This window comes from Lactuca saligna, chromosome 9 (genome assembly GCF_052625555.1).
Source record: "Lactuca saligna cultivar CGN05327 chromosome 9, ASM5262555v1, whole genome shotgun sequence".
Taxonomy (NCBI): domain Eukaryota; kingdom Viridiplantae; phylum Streptophyta; class Magnoliopsida; order Asterales; family Asteraceae; genus Lactuca; species Lactuca saligna.
The window spans coordinates 149124460-149143586 of NC_136425.1; the positions used below are offsets into that span (position 1 = coordinate 149124460).

General features: G+C 34.7%; 2 protein-coding genes and 1 long non-coding RNA gene across 3 annotated transcripts; all 3 read right to left on the reverse strand.

Annotated features, from left to right (window-relative positions):
• Positions 1-2883: 2883 nt before the first annotated feature.
• On the reverse strand, positions 2884-4084 carry LOC145017697 (uncharacterized). Its single transcript, XR_013666624.1, has 2 exons — positions 3576-4084; positions 2884-3145 (listed from the first exon to the last, which is right to left on the reverse strand). It is a non-coding gene; the product is annotated as an uncharacterized LOC145017697 (long non-coding RNA).
• Positions 4085-5240: 1156 nt separating this feature from the next.
• Positions 5241-9178, reverse strand: LOC145015292 (disease resistance protein RPV1-like). Its single transcript, XM_078973746.1, has 4 exons — positions 8619-9178; positions 7363-8374; positions 6915-7271; positions 5241-6809 (listed from the first exon to the last, which is right to left on the reverse strand). The coding sequence occupies exons 1-4, from the start codon at positions 9092-9094 to the stop codon at positions 5571-5573; spliced, it is 3084 nt and encodes a 1027-aa protein (XP_078829872.1). The 5' UTR covers positions 9095-9178; the 3' UTR covers positions 5241-5570.
• A 1328-nt stretch (positions 9179-10506) lies between these two features.
• On the reverse strand, positions 10507-15845 carry LOC145018321 (disease resistance protein RPV1-like). Its single transcript, XM_078976214.1, has 5 exons — positions 15704-15845; positions 14279-14781; positions 13083-14178; positions 12640-12990; positions 10507-12528 (listed from the first exon to the last, which is right to left on the reverse strand). The coding sequence occupies exons 2-5, from the start codon at positions 14755-14757 to the stop codon at positions 10909-10911; spliced, it is 3546 nt and encodes a 1181-aa protein (XP_078832340.1). The 5' UTR covers positions 14758-14781; positions 15704-15845; the 3' UTR covers positions 10507-10908.
• Between the last annotated feature and the right edge of the window lie 3282 nt (positions 15846-19127).

Consider the following 19127-nt stretch of genomic DNA (forward strand, 5'->3'; position numbering starts at 1 on the left):
AAGGATCACAAAAGCCTCCAGCACATTCTAAACTAGAAAGAGCTCAACATGACACAACTAAGATGGGTAGAGCTACTGAACGAATACGAGTGCGAGATCCAATACCATCCGAGCAAAGCCAACGTGGTAGCAGATGCCCTGAGCTAAATAGAACACTCGGGTCGCTGAGTAAAGTCACTAAAATGACCATCCATTCCCACTTGTATTCGCAAATCAAAGAGGCTCACCTGGAAGCCTTGAAACCATAGAATATTGCAAACGAAGTCTTGCGAGAAATGGATAAGAACCTTGCGATCAAAGACAAGGGAGCCTACTACCTCATGGATCGAATTTGGACACCGAAGTTCGGTGGGTATAGAGACGTTGTCATGAACGAAGCCCACTAGACAAAGTACTCCATCCACCCAGGTTCGGATAAAAATTAAGTATTTAATGAATTAAGTAATAGATAAGTGGTAGCATATCTCTTGATGAGATTAAAAAATAGATTTTCCACAGGATAAGTGTTATGTGATGAGTCATATAAAAAAGGATAGAGAGGTGGAGAAAGATGGTTCCTTCAGGGACACGGTGTAGATGTTCCTTCGGGGACAAGAGTATGATTCCTTCGAGAATATGTCCCTACGAAGGAAAGAGATGATTATCCTTTTTGGTATATAGATAGCTGATAATCCATTTGGGGATGTAGATATAAGGTTCCTGCAGAAACCCATATTATGTATGATGAGAGAAGATAGAGAAAAGGTTCCTTGAGAGGAACAAGATAAGAGAGTTCTTTGTAAGAAACTAGAAAGAATCCATAAGGGGATTCAAGAGTAAAAGAAATATAATGGATCCATGAGGGATCATAAGAGAGAGGAGTAAGACTAGATAAGTGTATTCAGTAGTATAATGGAATGTTGTTTCCCTTGGATGACAGAGAAAATTATATAATATGATGTGACGGACAGGTCTAGATGAGAACAGAATTATGGGGCATTAGAGAAGAGAAAGGGTAGTAAGAGACATATTACAGAAGAAAAAGAATAGAGTAGAGATAGAGTAGAAAATAAAGAGAGGGAAGTAAAGTAGAAAAGAGACAGGGTAGAGAAGAGAAAGAGTATAAAAGATACAGAGTCGAGAAGAGACATAGTAGAGAAAAGAAAGAGTAGAGAAAAGATAGAGTCGAGAAGAGAAACAGTAGATAAGAGACATAGTATAAAATAAAAATATATAGAGACGGATAAAAAGTATGAGTAGATGATGAGAAGAGTCTTAGAAGAGGCTAAGAAAAGAGTATATGACAAAGAAAGAGATAGGTGAGATGAGAAAGAGTATAAGGAAAGATTAGAGAAGAGAATAAGGGTTAGATGAAAGAAGAAACAATAATAATGTATGTTATTAGAGAAAGAGATTAGATTATAGAGTATGAGAAAGAAATGAAAAGAAAGATAAGCAAAAAAATATAGAATAATTCACCAGACACCGGACACATTGTGTTTGATATTGTAGATATGTTTTATATTTTGCAGGTTCAAGTAACAGCCGAGTACAAGATCCACAGTACAAGATCCATCACCATCCTTCTCTGCCAACATAGAGTGTGGAATGATACATCAGTCATACATATAATTGATTCATCAAGTTGACAATTTTAGACCTAAGGTGTTGTTTATTTATCTAAAAAAAAGTAGATTTTTGTACCATTTTTTGTTGCGCGGCGCAGCACACGTGCAACACTTGTCTTCTCGTAACAGTTTGTTTTTTTGGAAGGCTCAAGACTACAAAACTTCTGTGCGTTTTCTATACGGTGCAGCACTTGACTTGCATCTTCAAACTTCTTCAACTTTCATTTTTTCCAAATGATTTTTTAGAAATTTGGTATAACTTACTTTTTTTCAAACTTTAATTTTTTTTTTTTTTTAAATTTTGATTTTTTTAAACTTTGATTTATAGATTTGATACAATTTCTTTTTATAGTTTCCACAATTTTTATAACTTTATTATTTTTTTTAAACTTTGATTTTTAAAATTTTTTTTTACCATATCTATTAATAATATTTTCTATTTCGGTTGCATCTTTTTTAACATGCGTAATTCTTTTATGAACTTTGTAGACATTGTTTGCAATATTTTCTTAATTTATTTTATTTTCCTTTTTTATGTTTTTTTAAAATTAGTTTTTTTTTTCTAAAATAAAATTGAGTTTCTTTTATATTTTTTTAGAAATTTTATATTTTTGTTTTTTACATGTTCTTTTTAGTATTCTTTCAAGATTTTAGGACTAAAATTATTAAAATTTTGGAGTTGGAGAATTATTTTCACTTTATAAAATTAATTTATTTAAATATCAGTTTACTACAAATGATAAAAAACAAAAATATTTTTTATCACACGTTGCAGTCATTGGTGCATCTTTTTTATTGTTGCAGAGGGTTACATAAGTGGTCCACAGACTTTATTAAATTTCGTTTCGAATAAACAAACATCAACTAAATCTATTCTTCCATGTTATTGATATTTTTCGCCCCATTTGTCCTTCTTTTATTTCTCTATGTTGGCTTTGGCTTCTGCTAGGTCTTCAATATAATTCGCATAAGTTGCAATGTTGCATCCACCATAGGTCCGACCCTCATAATTTCACATAAAAATCCTTAAAACTTATACATAATATGTGATATTATTTATTACTCCAACTGAAATTTTTACTACCTTAAAATCCAAAATTTAGGATATTACGCACAAAAGAAGAAAAAATTACTTTCACAATAAACGTTATCATGTGGATATGAGAAATAGTTATTACCTTGTACGTTGTTTATCATAATCTTTAAAAAATTAATCAAATTACACAAGTTTAACTAAGATATTGGTATCTTACTGGACATGAATAACGAAGAGCAGTTACACAAAGCTGAGTGACATTATTATTTGAATCAATCGATTAGTAATTACAGTATGACTTTATTCTTTCATTTACAAACGAAGGTTGATTCAATTTGTATGAAATGTGTGCTTTAAATTTTCTTGTTTTTGTTGATGGGTTGAATCAAATCAGAATCACCAATCTGATTACGAATAGCCTTCAAGCTCTTTCTCAACAACCACAACTCCTTGACATAGTAATGAAGTCTGTCTATCATCAATCCCAAGAATAAACAAAAACCTACATCACATAAATCATGTTATTTTACAAACCGTTCATAAAATAAAGGGAAAAACCCATAAAACCCTTACGTATTATCTCAAAAGTCAAAATACTCAAAAGACATTATTTTTTTTTATTAAAACCATTTTATGTTTAGATGTTGCCTAAAATAATGTACTCTCATTAAAAACATAATATAGTTTGTATTCATTCAAATGTCCATCAAAATCGGTCCAATAACCTTATAAAGGGGATAATCTCAAACTTATTTTAAAAAATCAAACAAAAAATCATTGAGGAAGCATTAATTAAGATCAAAACATAAAACGGTTTCAATGGGAAAAATGTAACATACTTTTTTTTTTAGTATTAAGAGATAATATGTTGGGTTATTCTATAGTTTCCTCTAAAAGAAATATACAATTCATTACAAAATAACATAATGTACCCATGAGCGAGGCCTCAAGAATATGATTGGACAAAAGAACTCGATCGGTTGGATTAGTGACACCAACCTCCATCATGTGCTTTTGATTTTTATAAATACCATAAAGATTGAACACAAAAACTACTGATAATATCGTTGTAAGGGTTCTTGAGGCTACAAGGCCTCTACCTTGCTTCAAACGATCTAACCCCATAACGACTAGGTTCCTTATAGGTGAGTGAAACAGAAGAATTATGATCACTCCCATCTCTAATGCTAAGAGTGTAAATAAAAGTGGTGTCATCTTTTCCTTTTTGTCAATGGATTTTTGGAAAATGAGATTGAAAGGACTAAGGAAAAGTGGGAAATGAATGGCAATGAAAGATGATGATTTGTTGCATATCTTTCTTTTCTTCACTTTTGCAATTGCAATTTCATTCCAAACTTCCATCTCAATGAAAGAATCATATTCTCCTTCAAATTTTGGTTTTCAGATTACTTTGAACACTTATGACAAGTTTTCTTTTGAAATGTCATATATATGGAAAGGCATCAGTGGGTGTATCTAAAAAAATTGTGGATGTTGAACGACCATTTTTAGTGAATATTAAAAAGCCGTAATCTTTTAAATAAAAATCCTAATGCATGATCCAGACATTGATGCTATAGCAGTATAGCTTTAACCACACAAAATTTAAAAAAGCAATCACGCATGTCGGATAATAATTAAGGATTTTATGGACACAATTTATTTATTAGTGATTCTTTTCCAATTGATCAAATAAAAGACAACAAACATCAATTAATACTGTACTCGGAAAACACCAAAGAAAAATCAATAAGTATAGCTTCAAATGTTCGTAAAAGACACATCGAGGATCTTTTAGAGACTTAAAATGGTCACCCCAATTCCATGATATTTGGAAATACGGTATTATTTTTTATTAGTTTTGATTATAATACCATTTACCTATTTTAGGTTAATTTAAATTATTTACTGTACAATTGTTGATTATAGATACCTTGAGTCGTGAAATAACATATAATTACAAAAAAAAAAAAAAAAAAAAACCCTAGAGGGTGCACATTGGGTCTGGCTCGATCTAGGACCAGTCAAGATCCTACGGTCCAACAATTCACCAGTCAAGATCGTATGGTTCTACAATTCACTAGGTCGATTGTGGCTTTGGTTTAAAAAAATCGAATACAGTTTTACAATTAAAAAATTCATCTGTTAATAATGTTTATTCTAAAAAAAATGATTTATACACAATAATTTCTATTCGTATACAATAATGATATGTTTTTTATACATATTATATAACCACTATAAATCTTAAATTATTAGGTATATATTTAAATAAAAATAGTTGTGACTTCCTTATGTTAAAATCATTTTTAAAGACCGGAGGTTTGGAATATGTTTCCGGTGTCCCGAGCCCCATTTCAGACTCATTATAGTTTAATACCAGTTATATGTTTATAGGGCCAAGCCCGGTTACATATATTTTGGATATTTTACACTTCTACATTCAATTCGGCCCATTAATGTTTGAAACACGTATATTGTTAGGTCATTAATTTTGATACATTAATGACGAATTTCCATCTTTCATGCTTATGTAAGGTGCGCATTATTAGACAAGATTCTTTAACTGTGAGAACGACAAATGATATCTCACATCATTTTGGTAGAAGATGTAAATTAATTATTAGTGGGGAATGGTATATAAAAAGGAATAGAGGCTAATGGAACACAATAGCATATTCTCTGCGTTACATTCTGCCCATATATACATCAAGATCCTATTCGGCAGACATTTAACAATAACCATATTACTTGTTGACCCACATCCACACAAAAAAAGTGACAAAGGCCACCTTTGAGAATGTACATAATTCTCAACCACCCGAATTGAAACTTTAATAATCTAGAACACACCGACTGCCTTTTCAACTAGCTCCTCTTGTGTACCTATGGAATACTTCCTTTTGAGTTTTGAGTTTAACCTTTCTTTAACGTTGCAACTCACAAATGCTTCTTGAAAATGTCTCAAGTTTTGTGCAAGCACACAGACCTTCAGAAATAAGCTTCTCAATACTTCTAGTTAATGAGGATAAATCCTCTTTGTGAAAAGATTTAAACTTAAACTCTGGCAAATGATTTTCAGGGTGAAATGGGCAACTTTGTAAGGTAAAATGTAACATAGCTAAAGGATCACCTTCAACTAATTCATTCACTCTACCATCATATAATTTGTAAAACGAAAGGGATGAAAACCCCAAACAAGAAGTCAAGTCTAAGGCGACAATATCTTTTAGACATTCAACGGGAGCGTGAAGTTTTAACAAGTTATAACACCCTCTGAGATCCAATTTTTTTATATTTGGAGTCAGCCCAAGGTCAAGGGTCCTCAACTTTGAATGACTAATTTTGAGGGATACAAGCTTTTGACATTGATCGACCAGTTGAAGTTGTTCCAAATCATAACAATCTTTAAGATATAAAGCACTGAGATTTGGAGTCAACCCAATGTCAAGGGTCCTAAACTTTAAATCAATGCATTGTAGGGTGTCGAGATTTATACATCTATGAGGCAAGTGAAGTTCTACCAAACTTTTGCATTCAGAAAGAAACAACTGATTGAGATTGGGAACCAGACTGAGATCAAGGGTCCTTAACTTTAAACATTCAATCTTGATGAATGTGAGCATTGGAGATTCGGCAATGTGAAATTCTTCCAAATCATTGCATCCATGAAGATCCAGGCTCTTAAGATTTGGACTCGACCCAATGTCAAGGGTCCTCAGCTTTAAACCAACAAGGTGGAGGGATCTGAGCTTTAAACATTCATCAGCCATGTGAAGTTCTTCCAAATCATTACAATTTGCAACATCTAAATCCTCGAGATTTGGAGTCAACCTAATGTCAAGGGTCCTCAAGTTTGAAAGGGAGAGATGGAGGGATATGAGATTTAAACATGTATGGGGCATGTGAAGTTCTACCAAATCACCACCACTAAGCCACAACTTCTCGAGATTTGGAGTCAACCCAAGGTCAAACATCCTCAACTTTACACCATAAATGTTGAGGGATCTGAGTTTTAGACATTCACCAGGCATGTAAAGTTCAACCAAACCAGATCCATATCCATTACTTTGCAGTGTCAATGTCTCAAGATTTGGAGTCAACCCAAGGTCAAAGGTCCTCAAGTTTTTACCATGGAGGTGAAGGAATCGAAGCTTGTTAAGAACCTAACATAAGCAAAATAACATAATGAATATTAGTATAATAACAAAGCAATGGATGCATAGCATTATAATGAATCATGCAAAACAATTAGTCAACCACAATTTTACCTTTTTTTCTCCCCTTTCCCAAAGTTGTACGATATTGCTATAAGACATCTCAAGTGAGACAAGATTATTTGCTTGAAATGATTTTGGTAAATAACTGAAATTGTACCCATCCCATCGCAGATATCGTAAAGCATCTGGAAAGTATGGGTGGACTTCATTAAATTTCCAATTACAACAAAGAAATCCTAAAGCATTTAGAAAGTTTGGGATGATTTTATTAATATCCCGATTCGAGTAAAATTCTTGATCAGCCACATCGAGAAACCAAAGTTCTGTCATCTTTCTAAGACCTTTCATACTGATTTGCCGATCCAGTCCCCTATAGTAGAATTTCATACATCTTGTTGCTTTTGTACCCTGTAATATAAAAGCAATCAACATGAAACTTGTTTGTAACAAATGAAAATCCATTAGTTACTCCAACTTACTAATAAACTTTGATCCTTACCATGTCATTAGCCAATATATCTTCAATTTCTTTTCTATCCCACAATCGGCTATGTTTGTTAGGGGGATTCGAGCGACGAACAATATTCCTGCCCATTTCTTGTAAATGGTCATGCATGCCCAAGCGCTCGCCATCAATAGTTATGAGAGACTTTTGCTCAAGAACTCTTAAACCAATTCTAGCATAAAATCCACAGCTTTCAAGTGCTCCAATAGCTGAGTTTTTCAGCCAACCTTTTAAGATGGTTGCAACATCTAGGAATATTTCCTTATGTTCTTCATCTAGACTGATATAGCTTAATTCCAACTTCTTCTGAGTTTCCTCTAATGGAATGGTTTTTAGTCTGGCTAGGGCATCTACCCATTCGGGCTTACTTTTACCACAAAGAAATGAACCCAAAACTTTGATCGTCAAGGGAAGACCAGCAGCATAACATACAACGTGTCTTGAGAGCTCTTCGTATCCTTGAACTGGAATCTCTTTTCCAAATGCATACCTACTAAAGAGCCAAATTGCTTCCTTATCTGATAACAAATTGACATTATGAATCAATTTCACTCCATGTGCTACCAAGACTTGCTCGTCTCTTGTTGTAATGATAATTATACTTCCCGGTTTAAACCAACTAGGGTCACCGGCTAATACCTCAAGCTGGTTTAGATAATCCACATCATCTAGAACAAGAAGAACCTTTCCACCATTTAAAGGGATTTGACTTTGTAACGAATTCAAAGAAGCTTTTGAAACTTCCCTCACGTTCTCAATAAAGCTTTTGCCTTCAAACTGAAAGGACAATGTATTGAAAATAGCTCTAGCCAAAGTTGTCTTCCCACCACCTCCTATTCCCCAGATCCCGATCATGTGAACATCATCTGAAGCAGTTCCTAAAGATGATATAATATCGTTGATCCGAGTCTCCATGCCTACTAAGTTTTTATCAATGCGAACATTGATGGCACGTAACTCTAGTGAAAGCTTTTCAACAATTTGTCGGATGAATTTTGCTTCATGCCTGTATTTTAGAGAAGATTCAGTTATATACCTTACTCAAAATCACACATACAAACATATATTAGGTAATAACATTGTAATATAATCATATGTCACGTTAATCATTCAAGAAACCGGGATTGAGTTAAGATTTGACAATTCAACATGAGCAGCCATGTCTGAGCCCCTTTACATCCAAGATAAACATATAGATAAAAAAGAAACAAAATGAAAGAATACTGTAGAGATACGATGGAAGAAATTACCCGTCAGTGTTCTTCAACTCCCACCCTGCCACATCAGCTACTTCTTTCAAAGCCTTCCTCCATTTCCCAGCAGCCTCTTCATTTTCATGTTTCGCAAAGGCTTCTCCAACTGCCCCGATCTGATTGCGGATTTCGGAGGGTTCCACATCATAGAATACGGGGTAAACAGTATGTTCGGTTGTCTTGTGACACTCCATTATCTTTAGAAGCTCATTCAAGCACCAAGATGAAGATGCGTAGTTCTTGGAGAAAACAATGATGAAGAATTTTGAGTCTGCAATGGATTCCTTGAGCTCATCACTTATCCTTTTCCCTTTCTTAATCTTCTCGTCGTCCTTGTAAGTGGAAATGCTTTTCTGCTGAAGAGCATAATAAAGATGATCGATGAAGTTCTTACGAGTGTCTTCACCTCTAAAACTCAAAAACACATCATACTTAAAGCTCTTATGAACGGAGGAAGTAGAAGAAGACGCCATTTACAGTATGCTTAAAGGATAAGATAATATATTTGTTGGGGAAATTTTATATGAAACAATTGCAAAGAAACTTGGATGAGATGAATTGAGCAACCATCACGATGTAATATAAGCTTATAGCACTGTGGTTTGGCGAACGTCGACATCAAAGAAGAGGATAAGATCTATGTAAATATGTGGAGAAACAAACGCCGCTTGTTTGGTCAAAGAAGAGGATAAGATTCTTTGCTAAAAAGGGAAAGAATAATGGAAATTGGGCATCTTACATGTTTCTGCCAGGACTAGATATCCACAACTTTGTTAATTGATCGACTTTTTTATATAAATTATATGAGGTATAACAGGTGGATAACTGTAACGAACATTACCATATTTTTGGAATTTGTCCGTGGTTCTCACTTTATCTAAATTTTATCATCACCTAAGCTGCATTAGTTATGATGGGGTTGGCATATTTTGTTCAGTATACATATTAATTTAGTGAAGCCATATGTTGTGTTCAATAATGGGATTATAGGAGGTGGGAAGGTTGTTTCTAAGCCCACATTTTAAACTACTTTAGTAACTCATGTGAGTTTTTCGTGCTTACAGAATTTTCTTTCATACCTTTGCTTTATTTTTTTCGTGACTTTATCTTTAAAAGTATTTATTTTTTCCCAGCATTATTTTTAAGCTTTATAGGTATAATCCCGGGATATTTAATATGAAAATTATGTTCCTTGCATTTAAGATGGAAAGCATATCCTAAACCATAGTTTATGCATTTTCAGATTGGAGGCTGATATTGTATATCCTCTGTGTGGGATATGTATCACATTCAGAAAGAAAAGAAAGTCAAAGTCAACTTACTAGTGAATCAAGAAGCCCTCTCGACTCAACAATACATGCACCTTCTAGGCTTCTTCTATATCTAACTCGTTTAAGCACTCAATATTCTTCAAGTGGCTTGACATTTGGTTTCATATTGGTCTTTAAACATTTGTTGTAGCTAGAGATGGAACCTGCTTCTTAGCAAAGAGTTCCATCCCACACGAACAAAGTATCCAAGTATTAATAAAGAGTTTTTTTTTTTTTTTTTTTTTTTTTTTTTGGGTTTTGTTTTTAATATTAAAGCTTTGATTTTCAATTTATTTTATTTTAGTTTTAGGTCTGAATATTACTAAGACATTATCATGAAATAGATGAAGCAGATGGTTGAAGATACAGGCAAAATTGCTATTTCAATTAAATTAACACGAGGGGATGTTAAATTTCATGATGTAGGGACCAAAAACCTTAAGAAACATAAAAATAAGGACCAAAATTGCAATTCAATTCCTTGAGGGACCAAAACCGAAAAAAGAAGCTAAATCTAGTTACCAAAATTGTAATTTACTCTAATAATAATAATGGAAATATCTATCCGATACATCCAATTTTACTTTAATCACTATTATTTCATCAAATATAAACAGACCCTATAAGTTTCCTTCTTTTTTCTAAAAGGAGGAAGTACAACCTATCATGCTTTACTTAAGGTGTTGTTAAACCATGATTATGAACATTTGGAGAAAGTATGACCCAGACTCTTCCTTTATGTATAGTACTTGTATCTTTTTAAATACAATTATTGACCTTTTGCTGAAATTTTAAATGTTGTCATATCAATTTGAAATTTTAAATGAAAGTAAGATGAATAACAGAAAACTAAGAAATTAGCTGCTACAATAGCTTCTTGTGAAATGGCTTTTCAGAGCTTCTCAAAATTATTTATGGAGCACATGAGAGTATACTCCAAATGCTTTAGGAATACTGCGTTTGAGTTCAAACTGTTTTTAAAGTTCTAACCGAATGCTTCTTAAAATCGTCTCAAGTTTTGTGCAACCACACAGACCTTGAGAAAAAAGCTTCTCAATAGTTCTAGTCAATGAGAGTAGATCTTCTTTATGAATACATGTAGACTCAAAATTTGTCAGATCTTTGTCGGGGTGAAACGGGCATCTTTCTAAGGTGAAATGTAATTCAGTTAAAGGACGAACCTCAAGTGAGTCACTCAATTTAGCACTACTATTATCCTTTTTGTGAAACACAAAAGATCTAAACCCGAAACAGCCACTCAAGTCTATGTAGACAATATTTTCTAGATATCCAATGGGAGCATGAATTTCCACCAAATTGCAACATTCTTTAAGTACTAACTTCCTAAGATTTGAAGTCAGACCAAGGTCAAAGGTCCTCAACTTTGAATGACTAATGATGAGAGATTTGAGCTTTTGATGTTCATCTGTCATTTGAAGTTCTTCCAAATAATTACAGTTTAAAACTTCTAACCAGTCAAGATTCGGAGTCAGCCCAATGTCAAGTGTCCTCAACTTTGACCCAATGATTCGTAGGTACCTGAGATTTAGACACCTACAGGGCATGTGAAGTTCCTCCAAATAATAACAATTTGTAAGTTCTATACTGTCAAGATTAAAAGTCATCCCAATGTCAAGTGTCCTAAAACTTAAATTATAGAGATAAAGGTACTTGAAATTCAGACAACTGCGGGACATGTGAAGTTCTACCAAATCTTCACAGCTATAAAGAGACAATGTCTCAAGATTTGGCGCGTGTCCCAGGTCAAGTGTCCTCAACTTTGAACCAGAAAGTTTGAGGTATTTGAGCTTTAGACATTCATTGGGAACATGAAGTTCTACCAAATCATAGCATTTTTCAAGATCTAACTTCTCAAGATTTGGAGTCATTCCAAGGTCTAATGTCCTTAATTTTGAACCATCAAGTTGGAGGGATCTGAGCTTTGAACATTCAATGGGTATGTAAAGTTCTAGTAAATCACTGTTAAGATCTAACTGCTCAAGATTTGGAGTCTGCCTGAGGTTAAGCGTCCTCAAGTTTGAACCATGAATTTTGAGGGTTCTGAGCTTTGAACATATAACAGGCATATGAAGTTCTACCAAGTCACCATGTCCTCTAAGTTTCAATTTCTCAAGATTTGGTGTCAACCCAAGGTCAAGCGTTGTAAACTTTGAACCTGTGAATTTGAGGGATCTGAGCTTTGAACATTCAACTGACATGTAAAGTTCTACCAAATCACCATCAAGATCTAACTTCTCAAGATTTGGAGTCAACCCGAGGTTAAGTGTCCTCAACTTTGAACCATAAATTCTGAGGGATCTGAGATTTGAACATTCAACAGGCATGTAAATTAGTTCTAATAAATCACTTTTAAGATCTAACTCCTCAAGATTTGGAATCGGTCCAAGGTTAAGCGTCTGCAACTTTGGGCCATAAAGTTTGAGGGATCTGATCTTTGATGATTCATCAGGCATGTAAAGCTCTATCAAATCACCATGTCCTCCAAGCGTCAATTCCTCAAGATTTGGAGTCAACCTGAGGTCAAAGCTCCTCAACTCGGGCCCACTAAGTTGAAGGAATTTGAGCTTGTTAAGAACCTAACATACACAAAATAACTATATGAATTAATAGTGGAATAATAACAAAGCAATGGATGTTATAGCATTATAATGAATCATGCAAAACAACTAATCAAATCACAACTCTACCTTTCTTTCTCCCCCTTCCCAAAGTTGTACGATATCGCTGAAATCCATGCAAAGTGAGACAAGATTATTTGCATGAAATGTTTTGGGTAAAGACCTAAAAGGATACCCATTCCAACGCAGATATTGTAAAGAATTTGGAAAGTGTGGGCTGAATTTATTAAGTTTCCAATCGCAACACAGAAATTCTAAAGCATCTAGAAAGTTTGGGATGAGTTTATTAATTCCCCGGTTCCATTCACGAGCCTCTGCATCAAGAAACCGAAGTTCATTCATCTTTCTAAGACCTTTCATGAAGATTTCCGGATCGAGTCTCCCCCCACAGAATTTTATACATCTTGTGGCTTCAGTACCCTGTAAACAAAAAAGCAATCACCATGAAACTTGTGTTGTATAAAATGAAAATGGGTTAGTTACTCCAACTAACAGATAAACATGATCCTTACCAAGTCATTGGTCAATATATCTTCAATTTCCTTTCTATCCCACAATCGGCTATGTTTGTTAGGGGGATGGGAGCTACGAACAATATTCCGGCCCATTTCTTCGAAATGGTCATGCATGCCAACACACTCATAATTATCAACAGTTATGAGAGATTTTTGCTCAAGAACCCTTAAACCAATTCTAGGATGAAATCCACAGCTTTCAAGTGCTTTGATTGTTGAGTGTTTCGTCCAACCTTTTAGAATGGTTGCAATATCTAGAAACATTTCCTTGTAATCATCATCTAGACTGGTATAGCTTAATTCCAACTTCTTCTGAGTTTCCTTTAAAGGAATTGTTTCTAGTCTGGCTAGGGCTTCTTTCCATTCAAGCTTACTTTTACCACAAAGAAACGAACCCAAAACTTTTATTGTTAAGGGAAGACCAGCAGCATAACATACAACTTGTCTTGATAGTTCTTCGTACCCTTGAATTGGAATCTCTCTCCCAAATGCATGCCTACTAAAGAGCCAAATTGCTTCCTCCTCTTTTAACAAATTGACATTATGAATCAATTTCACTCCATGTGCTACTAGAACATGTTCATCTCTTGTTGTAATGATAATTATACTTCCAGGCTTAAACCAACTAGGGTCACCAGCTAAAGCTTCAAGCTGCTCTACATGATCCACATCATCTAGAACAATAAGACTCTTTCTACCACCTATCATCCAGGACATCATGTTTTTCCCCTCTGAAACACTACCTACATTGTTGCCATGATTATTCAATACATTTGAAAGGATTTGATTTTGCAACAGCTTCAAACCGGATGAAGAAGCATTCGAAACTTCCCTCACTTTGTCAACAAAACTTTTGCCTTCGAACTGATAAGATATATTATTAAAAACAGCTCTGGCCAAAGTCGTCTTCCCACCACCTCCTATCCCCTTGATCCCAATCATGCGTACATCATCAGAAGCAGTTACCAAAGATGATAAAATATCGTTGACCCGGGTCTCCATCCCTACTAAGTTTTTATCAATGTGAACATTAATGGAACGTAACTCTAGTGAGACCTTTTCAACAATTTGTCGGATGCATTTAGCTTCATGCCTATATATAAGAATCAAATTCAAGTTCAATTAGCTACTCAAAATCCCAGCCTTTTACGTGAAAGTAGATTAGAAAAAAATAATAATAAATAAAGAATTACCCGCCAGCAGTGTTTTTCAACTCCCACCCTGCCAGATCAGCTGCTTCTTTGAGAGCCTTTCTCCATTTCCCAGCAGCCTCTTCCTTTTCGTGTCTGGCAAAGGCTTCTCCAACTTCCCCTATTTGTTTTCGGACTTCGGTGGGTTCCACATCATAGAAGACAGGGTAAGCAGTATGCTTGGTTGTCTTTTGACAATCCATTACTTTCACAAGCTCATCTAAGCACCAAGATGAAGAGGCGTAGTTCTTTGAGAAAACAATGATGAAGTATTTTGAGGCTTCAATGGATTCCATGAGCTCATCATTGATTCTATTCCCTTTATTGATTTCCTCATCGTCCTTGTAAGTGTGAATGTTTCTGTCCTGAAGAGCATGATAAAGATGATCAACAAAGTTTGTACGGGTGTCTTTGCCTCCAAAACTCAAAAATACATCATATGTAAAGCTCTTGTGAATGGATGAAGTTGAAGAAGACGCCATTGATATTGGTATGGCTGAAGGATCCTGTAGAAATTGGAATCAAATATTTGTAAAGGAAATTATATGAGATGAATTGAATATAAGAAGATAATGGTTGTATGAAAATGTGAGCACATAAAACTTTAAGATTAGGTGGATAGCTTTTGATAAAAGAAAAGACTATGGAGTATGAAATTCCTTATTTAAAGAAAAAAGGGCAATTATGATGCTGGTTGTTATATATTTTTTTATTTTGTCCGTGTTCATTAATTCTTCAAAGTTTTATGTTTTTTGACATTTTTTCAGAAATGATGTGTAATTGCAAGGAAAAGCTCCCCATTTACGAACCAGCATACGATATCTTAAAGAAACGCACGAACCATCATACTCACTACTTTTGTAAAAAACAATCAATTCTGAACAAAAACATATTAGAACATCCACAATAACAACTTTTTGGGTCAATTATAAATGTATTTCTTTTCTCTTTTAAAAGTTATAAATAATAATAAGTTAGAAATTTCGCAATATCTAGAAGTGGAAAATGATACTTATGGTCCACCAACTATATTGCAAAAAGAACACACAGAAAGGTAAATATTTGATCAATCTTGGAATTCGTATAAAAACAAGCCTTTTAACGCAGCCTTCAGTGTCAAGTAATTAAAAAGACCAATTTATTGCAAAAAAAAAAAAAAAAAAAAAAAAAAAAAAAAAAAAAAACAGAGCATAGTATTAAATTAGCAACCATATAAAATTAATTAACCCTAGAAAAGTTAACACTCTAAACAGTAAAGATAAACACATATTTTCAACATAGCACATAATAGTAGTAGATTAGAAATAACAAAGTAAATTAAATCATCGATAACAAAGTAGTCCCTGTGAGAGATTGACAGACTTAAAGAAAATGATAGATATAGAGTCACTGACTATTTAAAAGTAGGTTAGCATTTTATTTACTTACAAGAGAAATTAGGGATAGGGACGATTTGGTGAAGAATTTGGGGTTGTTCTCCTTTTGCTGAGACTCGGGGGAGTGACGATTCAGGGCTGGTGCCGCAGAGGACAGAAATACAGAGCAATCAATGAAGCCAAGAAAGTGAGAGATCGAGAGACTCAAAGAAATCGACGACTGTCGTACTTCTTTTTTGACTTTGAAAATGGTTTTTTTTTTCTAAAAAAAACCTTATATTCTTGCTTTCTTATGTTTTAAACCACAAATTACTATTTTTTTCAAAATAAACCCCACTTTTATGATTTTTAACAAGGGGGAACTGTTACCAATGTAACCTAAGCGTATCTGTAAATTACTTCAAAAACATATCATATTATCATGTAATAAATATCATTAGATGACGAAGGAATATAAACATTCTAGTATGGAGTAGCCTAATTATAATAAGAAGATCAAATCTGATGTAAACGGATATTATTAAACATCAAAAAAGAAAAAAAAAAAAATCATCTTAAGTTCTGTATTTTGTTGTGAGGACGAAAGAGTTTGTGGGTTTGTAAGAGATTTCTTTTCAACGGGGGATAATGTAACAATTGATAACATAGGTCAACAATTGACGGTCAATCACCATGAACGTTACTATAATTAGACTTATTGTATGATGCATCAACATTGATAGGAGGAGAATGACATTATAGCGCATCAAACTTTTTCCATGTGGCCAATTTGGTCGCTAAAGTTTTTTTTGTCAATTAAGTCACTAAAGTCATGTTTTACCTTTCAATTAAGTAATTTTTCCTCATTTTAAACGGTTTCCCAGTTTTCTTCTTACGTGGCTAAGTGATGTGTCAAAAACCCCTTACCTGGACTTCCAATGTGGCACGTGATGTGTTATCTTTCCAGTTATGCTATTAATTAAACCCCGATTTGGACCTCGTTCATTTCTTTCTTACATGTTTGTGAAAAGTCAAAGCAAGCACCCTCCTTTACATAATCAGTTTGTTCGATTCTTCAACACAATGTTTGCGAGCTCGTCCAATGCAAGAAATTGCCTCCAAGTTGCTCGTGTGTATATTAAAGACGATTTTGTAACATCCCAAAAATCATGACCAAAAATTTCTTTTTAAACATTAATAAAAACCATAAGTATCAATTCGTTTCAACCATAACTAAAGGATTATATAACAAATCAGAGTATCATTTCAAAACTCTTGTTCATTTTATCAGAGTAAAACATCCCGGACTAAAACTCCTTTGGTGTGTGTGTCATGCGATCACCCCGAGCTCTTCCCTTCGCTACCGGAAGCACCTGAAATCAAAACTGAAAACCGTAAGCACAAAGCTTAGTGAGTTCCTCATCCTACCACATACCATAAACGCATAACCATGAACACAAAACCACATACTGGGCCCTCGCCTGCTGCATCAGGCCCCGCCTGGCATCGAGCCCCGCTCGGTATACAGATATGTCTCTCTTAGGTCTCACCTGTCTACTGGTCTCGCCCACTACACATATATATACAAACAAATAGCATACTAGTACATAAATAGACACTCTCTAACTGTACACTGGTCTAAGGCATCACCTAACTAGGGCCCCACCCCTGCTCTGCTACTGAAGTTGTGGAACCCTATCCATACTCCTGCTAGTAGTGAGATATGGGCCCCCTTCCACACTCACTCCCTTCCTATCACAGGCCTCACCCCTACTTTGCTAATGTTGAGATATGGAACCCCATCCATACTCTACTAATGATGAGATACGGGACCTCGCCCACACTCACCTCCCTACCAGACACATACAAGTATCACAAAGACAACAAGTATAATCTAACATGCAACATAAGAATCTTCCTCGGGATTGCCCCGACATCGGACCCCCGGACCAGAAACATACTATCATCTAATCATACTACGAGCTTACCCCAACATTGGACCTTCGGTCCTAAATCTATCAATACCTACTCATGTAAGAATCACAAAGACCTCTAGCATTCTAATCTTCCTCGGGCCTCGCTCGGTATCGAGTCGTAACCCGGAACATATAATAATAAGTGCCTAAGGCTAACCCCCAGATCTTCCTACTATACATAAGCATAAAAACAATGGGTCGGCATTGGTGCCTTAGACCCATACAAATAGTAAGGAGACTCACCTTGCACTACTGAAGACTAGCTGAACACTTCTGACTGCTATCTAGCAACTCCTGAACTGCTGATCCTTCGGCTCCCCGAACTATTAATACCCAAAATAACATTGAGACCACAATACCCTCAAAGGTCAAACCAGGTCAAAGTCAACGCTCCGAGTTGACTCAACTCGCCGAGTTGACTCAACTCGCCGAGTTGACCTCCAACTCGTCAAGCCCAACAATCCATATGTAACCCTGGACTTCAACTCAACTCACCGAGTTGACCTCCAACTCATCAAGCACCAGTTGGATTCCAAAGAGGATCTTGGTGTCATAAAAAACTTAAGGACTAAGAATGTTGAGTTGGAGTTTCTCCTGAGTAAGGAGAAGAGTATAGTGGTAAGCATAGAGAAGGGGATGTGTGATTCCAAAAAGAGCATATGTATGTACAAGCTGTTAGTAGTTGTTCTGGTTGTTGGGTATGCTTGTTTTGTTTTTAAGTTATCTAATTAGTGTTGGGATATGAAGATTTTGGTGTAGCTATTAGTGTAAGGTGTATGTATTGGGATGTGAAGGTTTTTTGTATCTTTCGTAAAGTTAGCCTAAAGTGGTAATGTGTTGCTTTTGTATCTTTTGTAAAATCCCAATGATAATTGGTAATTAGCCTTAATGTAAAGTCCCAACGATATATAACTGGAATGGAAAAGTTTATGTGTATAGTGGAATGGAATTGTTTATGTTAATGGAATTGTTTATGTTATTCAAAGGAAACATGCATGTATGGTTTCATTTCCCTATATTAATATAATTATATTGGTTCTAGTGATCCATGTGAAAGTACCAATTGTATGGGGACCATTTGCATATATAGTGGATGTTTTATAATTGGGGAAATGGAACCTTTCAACCCATTAAAGTAATATATCTGGTACCATATACCACATTGACATTCATACACATAATTTCAAACTATTCCATGCAGAATGTATAGAAAGCCATCACCTTTTCTTATAGCTAAACACATTAAAAGACAACATTCTTCAATTAACTTAAAATGGCAACATACTATCATAGTTGCCAAAAATTACCATATTACCCAAACACAAACACAAAGTCAAAATTACTATCATCCTAATAGACTTACATTAAATCCATATTACACAAACAAAAAGTGAAATACACAAACCATAACACCCTACCCTAATCAATTATAAGAGCTTTTCCCTTGGAATTTCCTAGATCATCAACATCACCAACTGTCTTTCCTAATTTGATCTTCAATATTCTCTCCGGCTTTCTTCT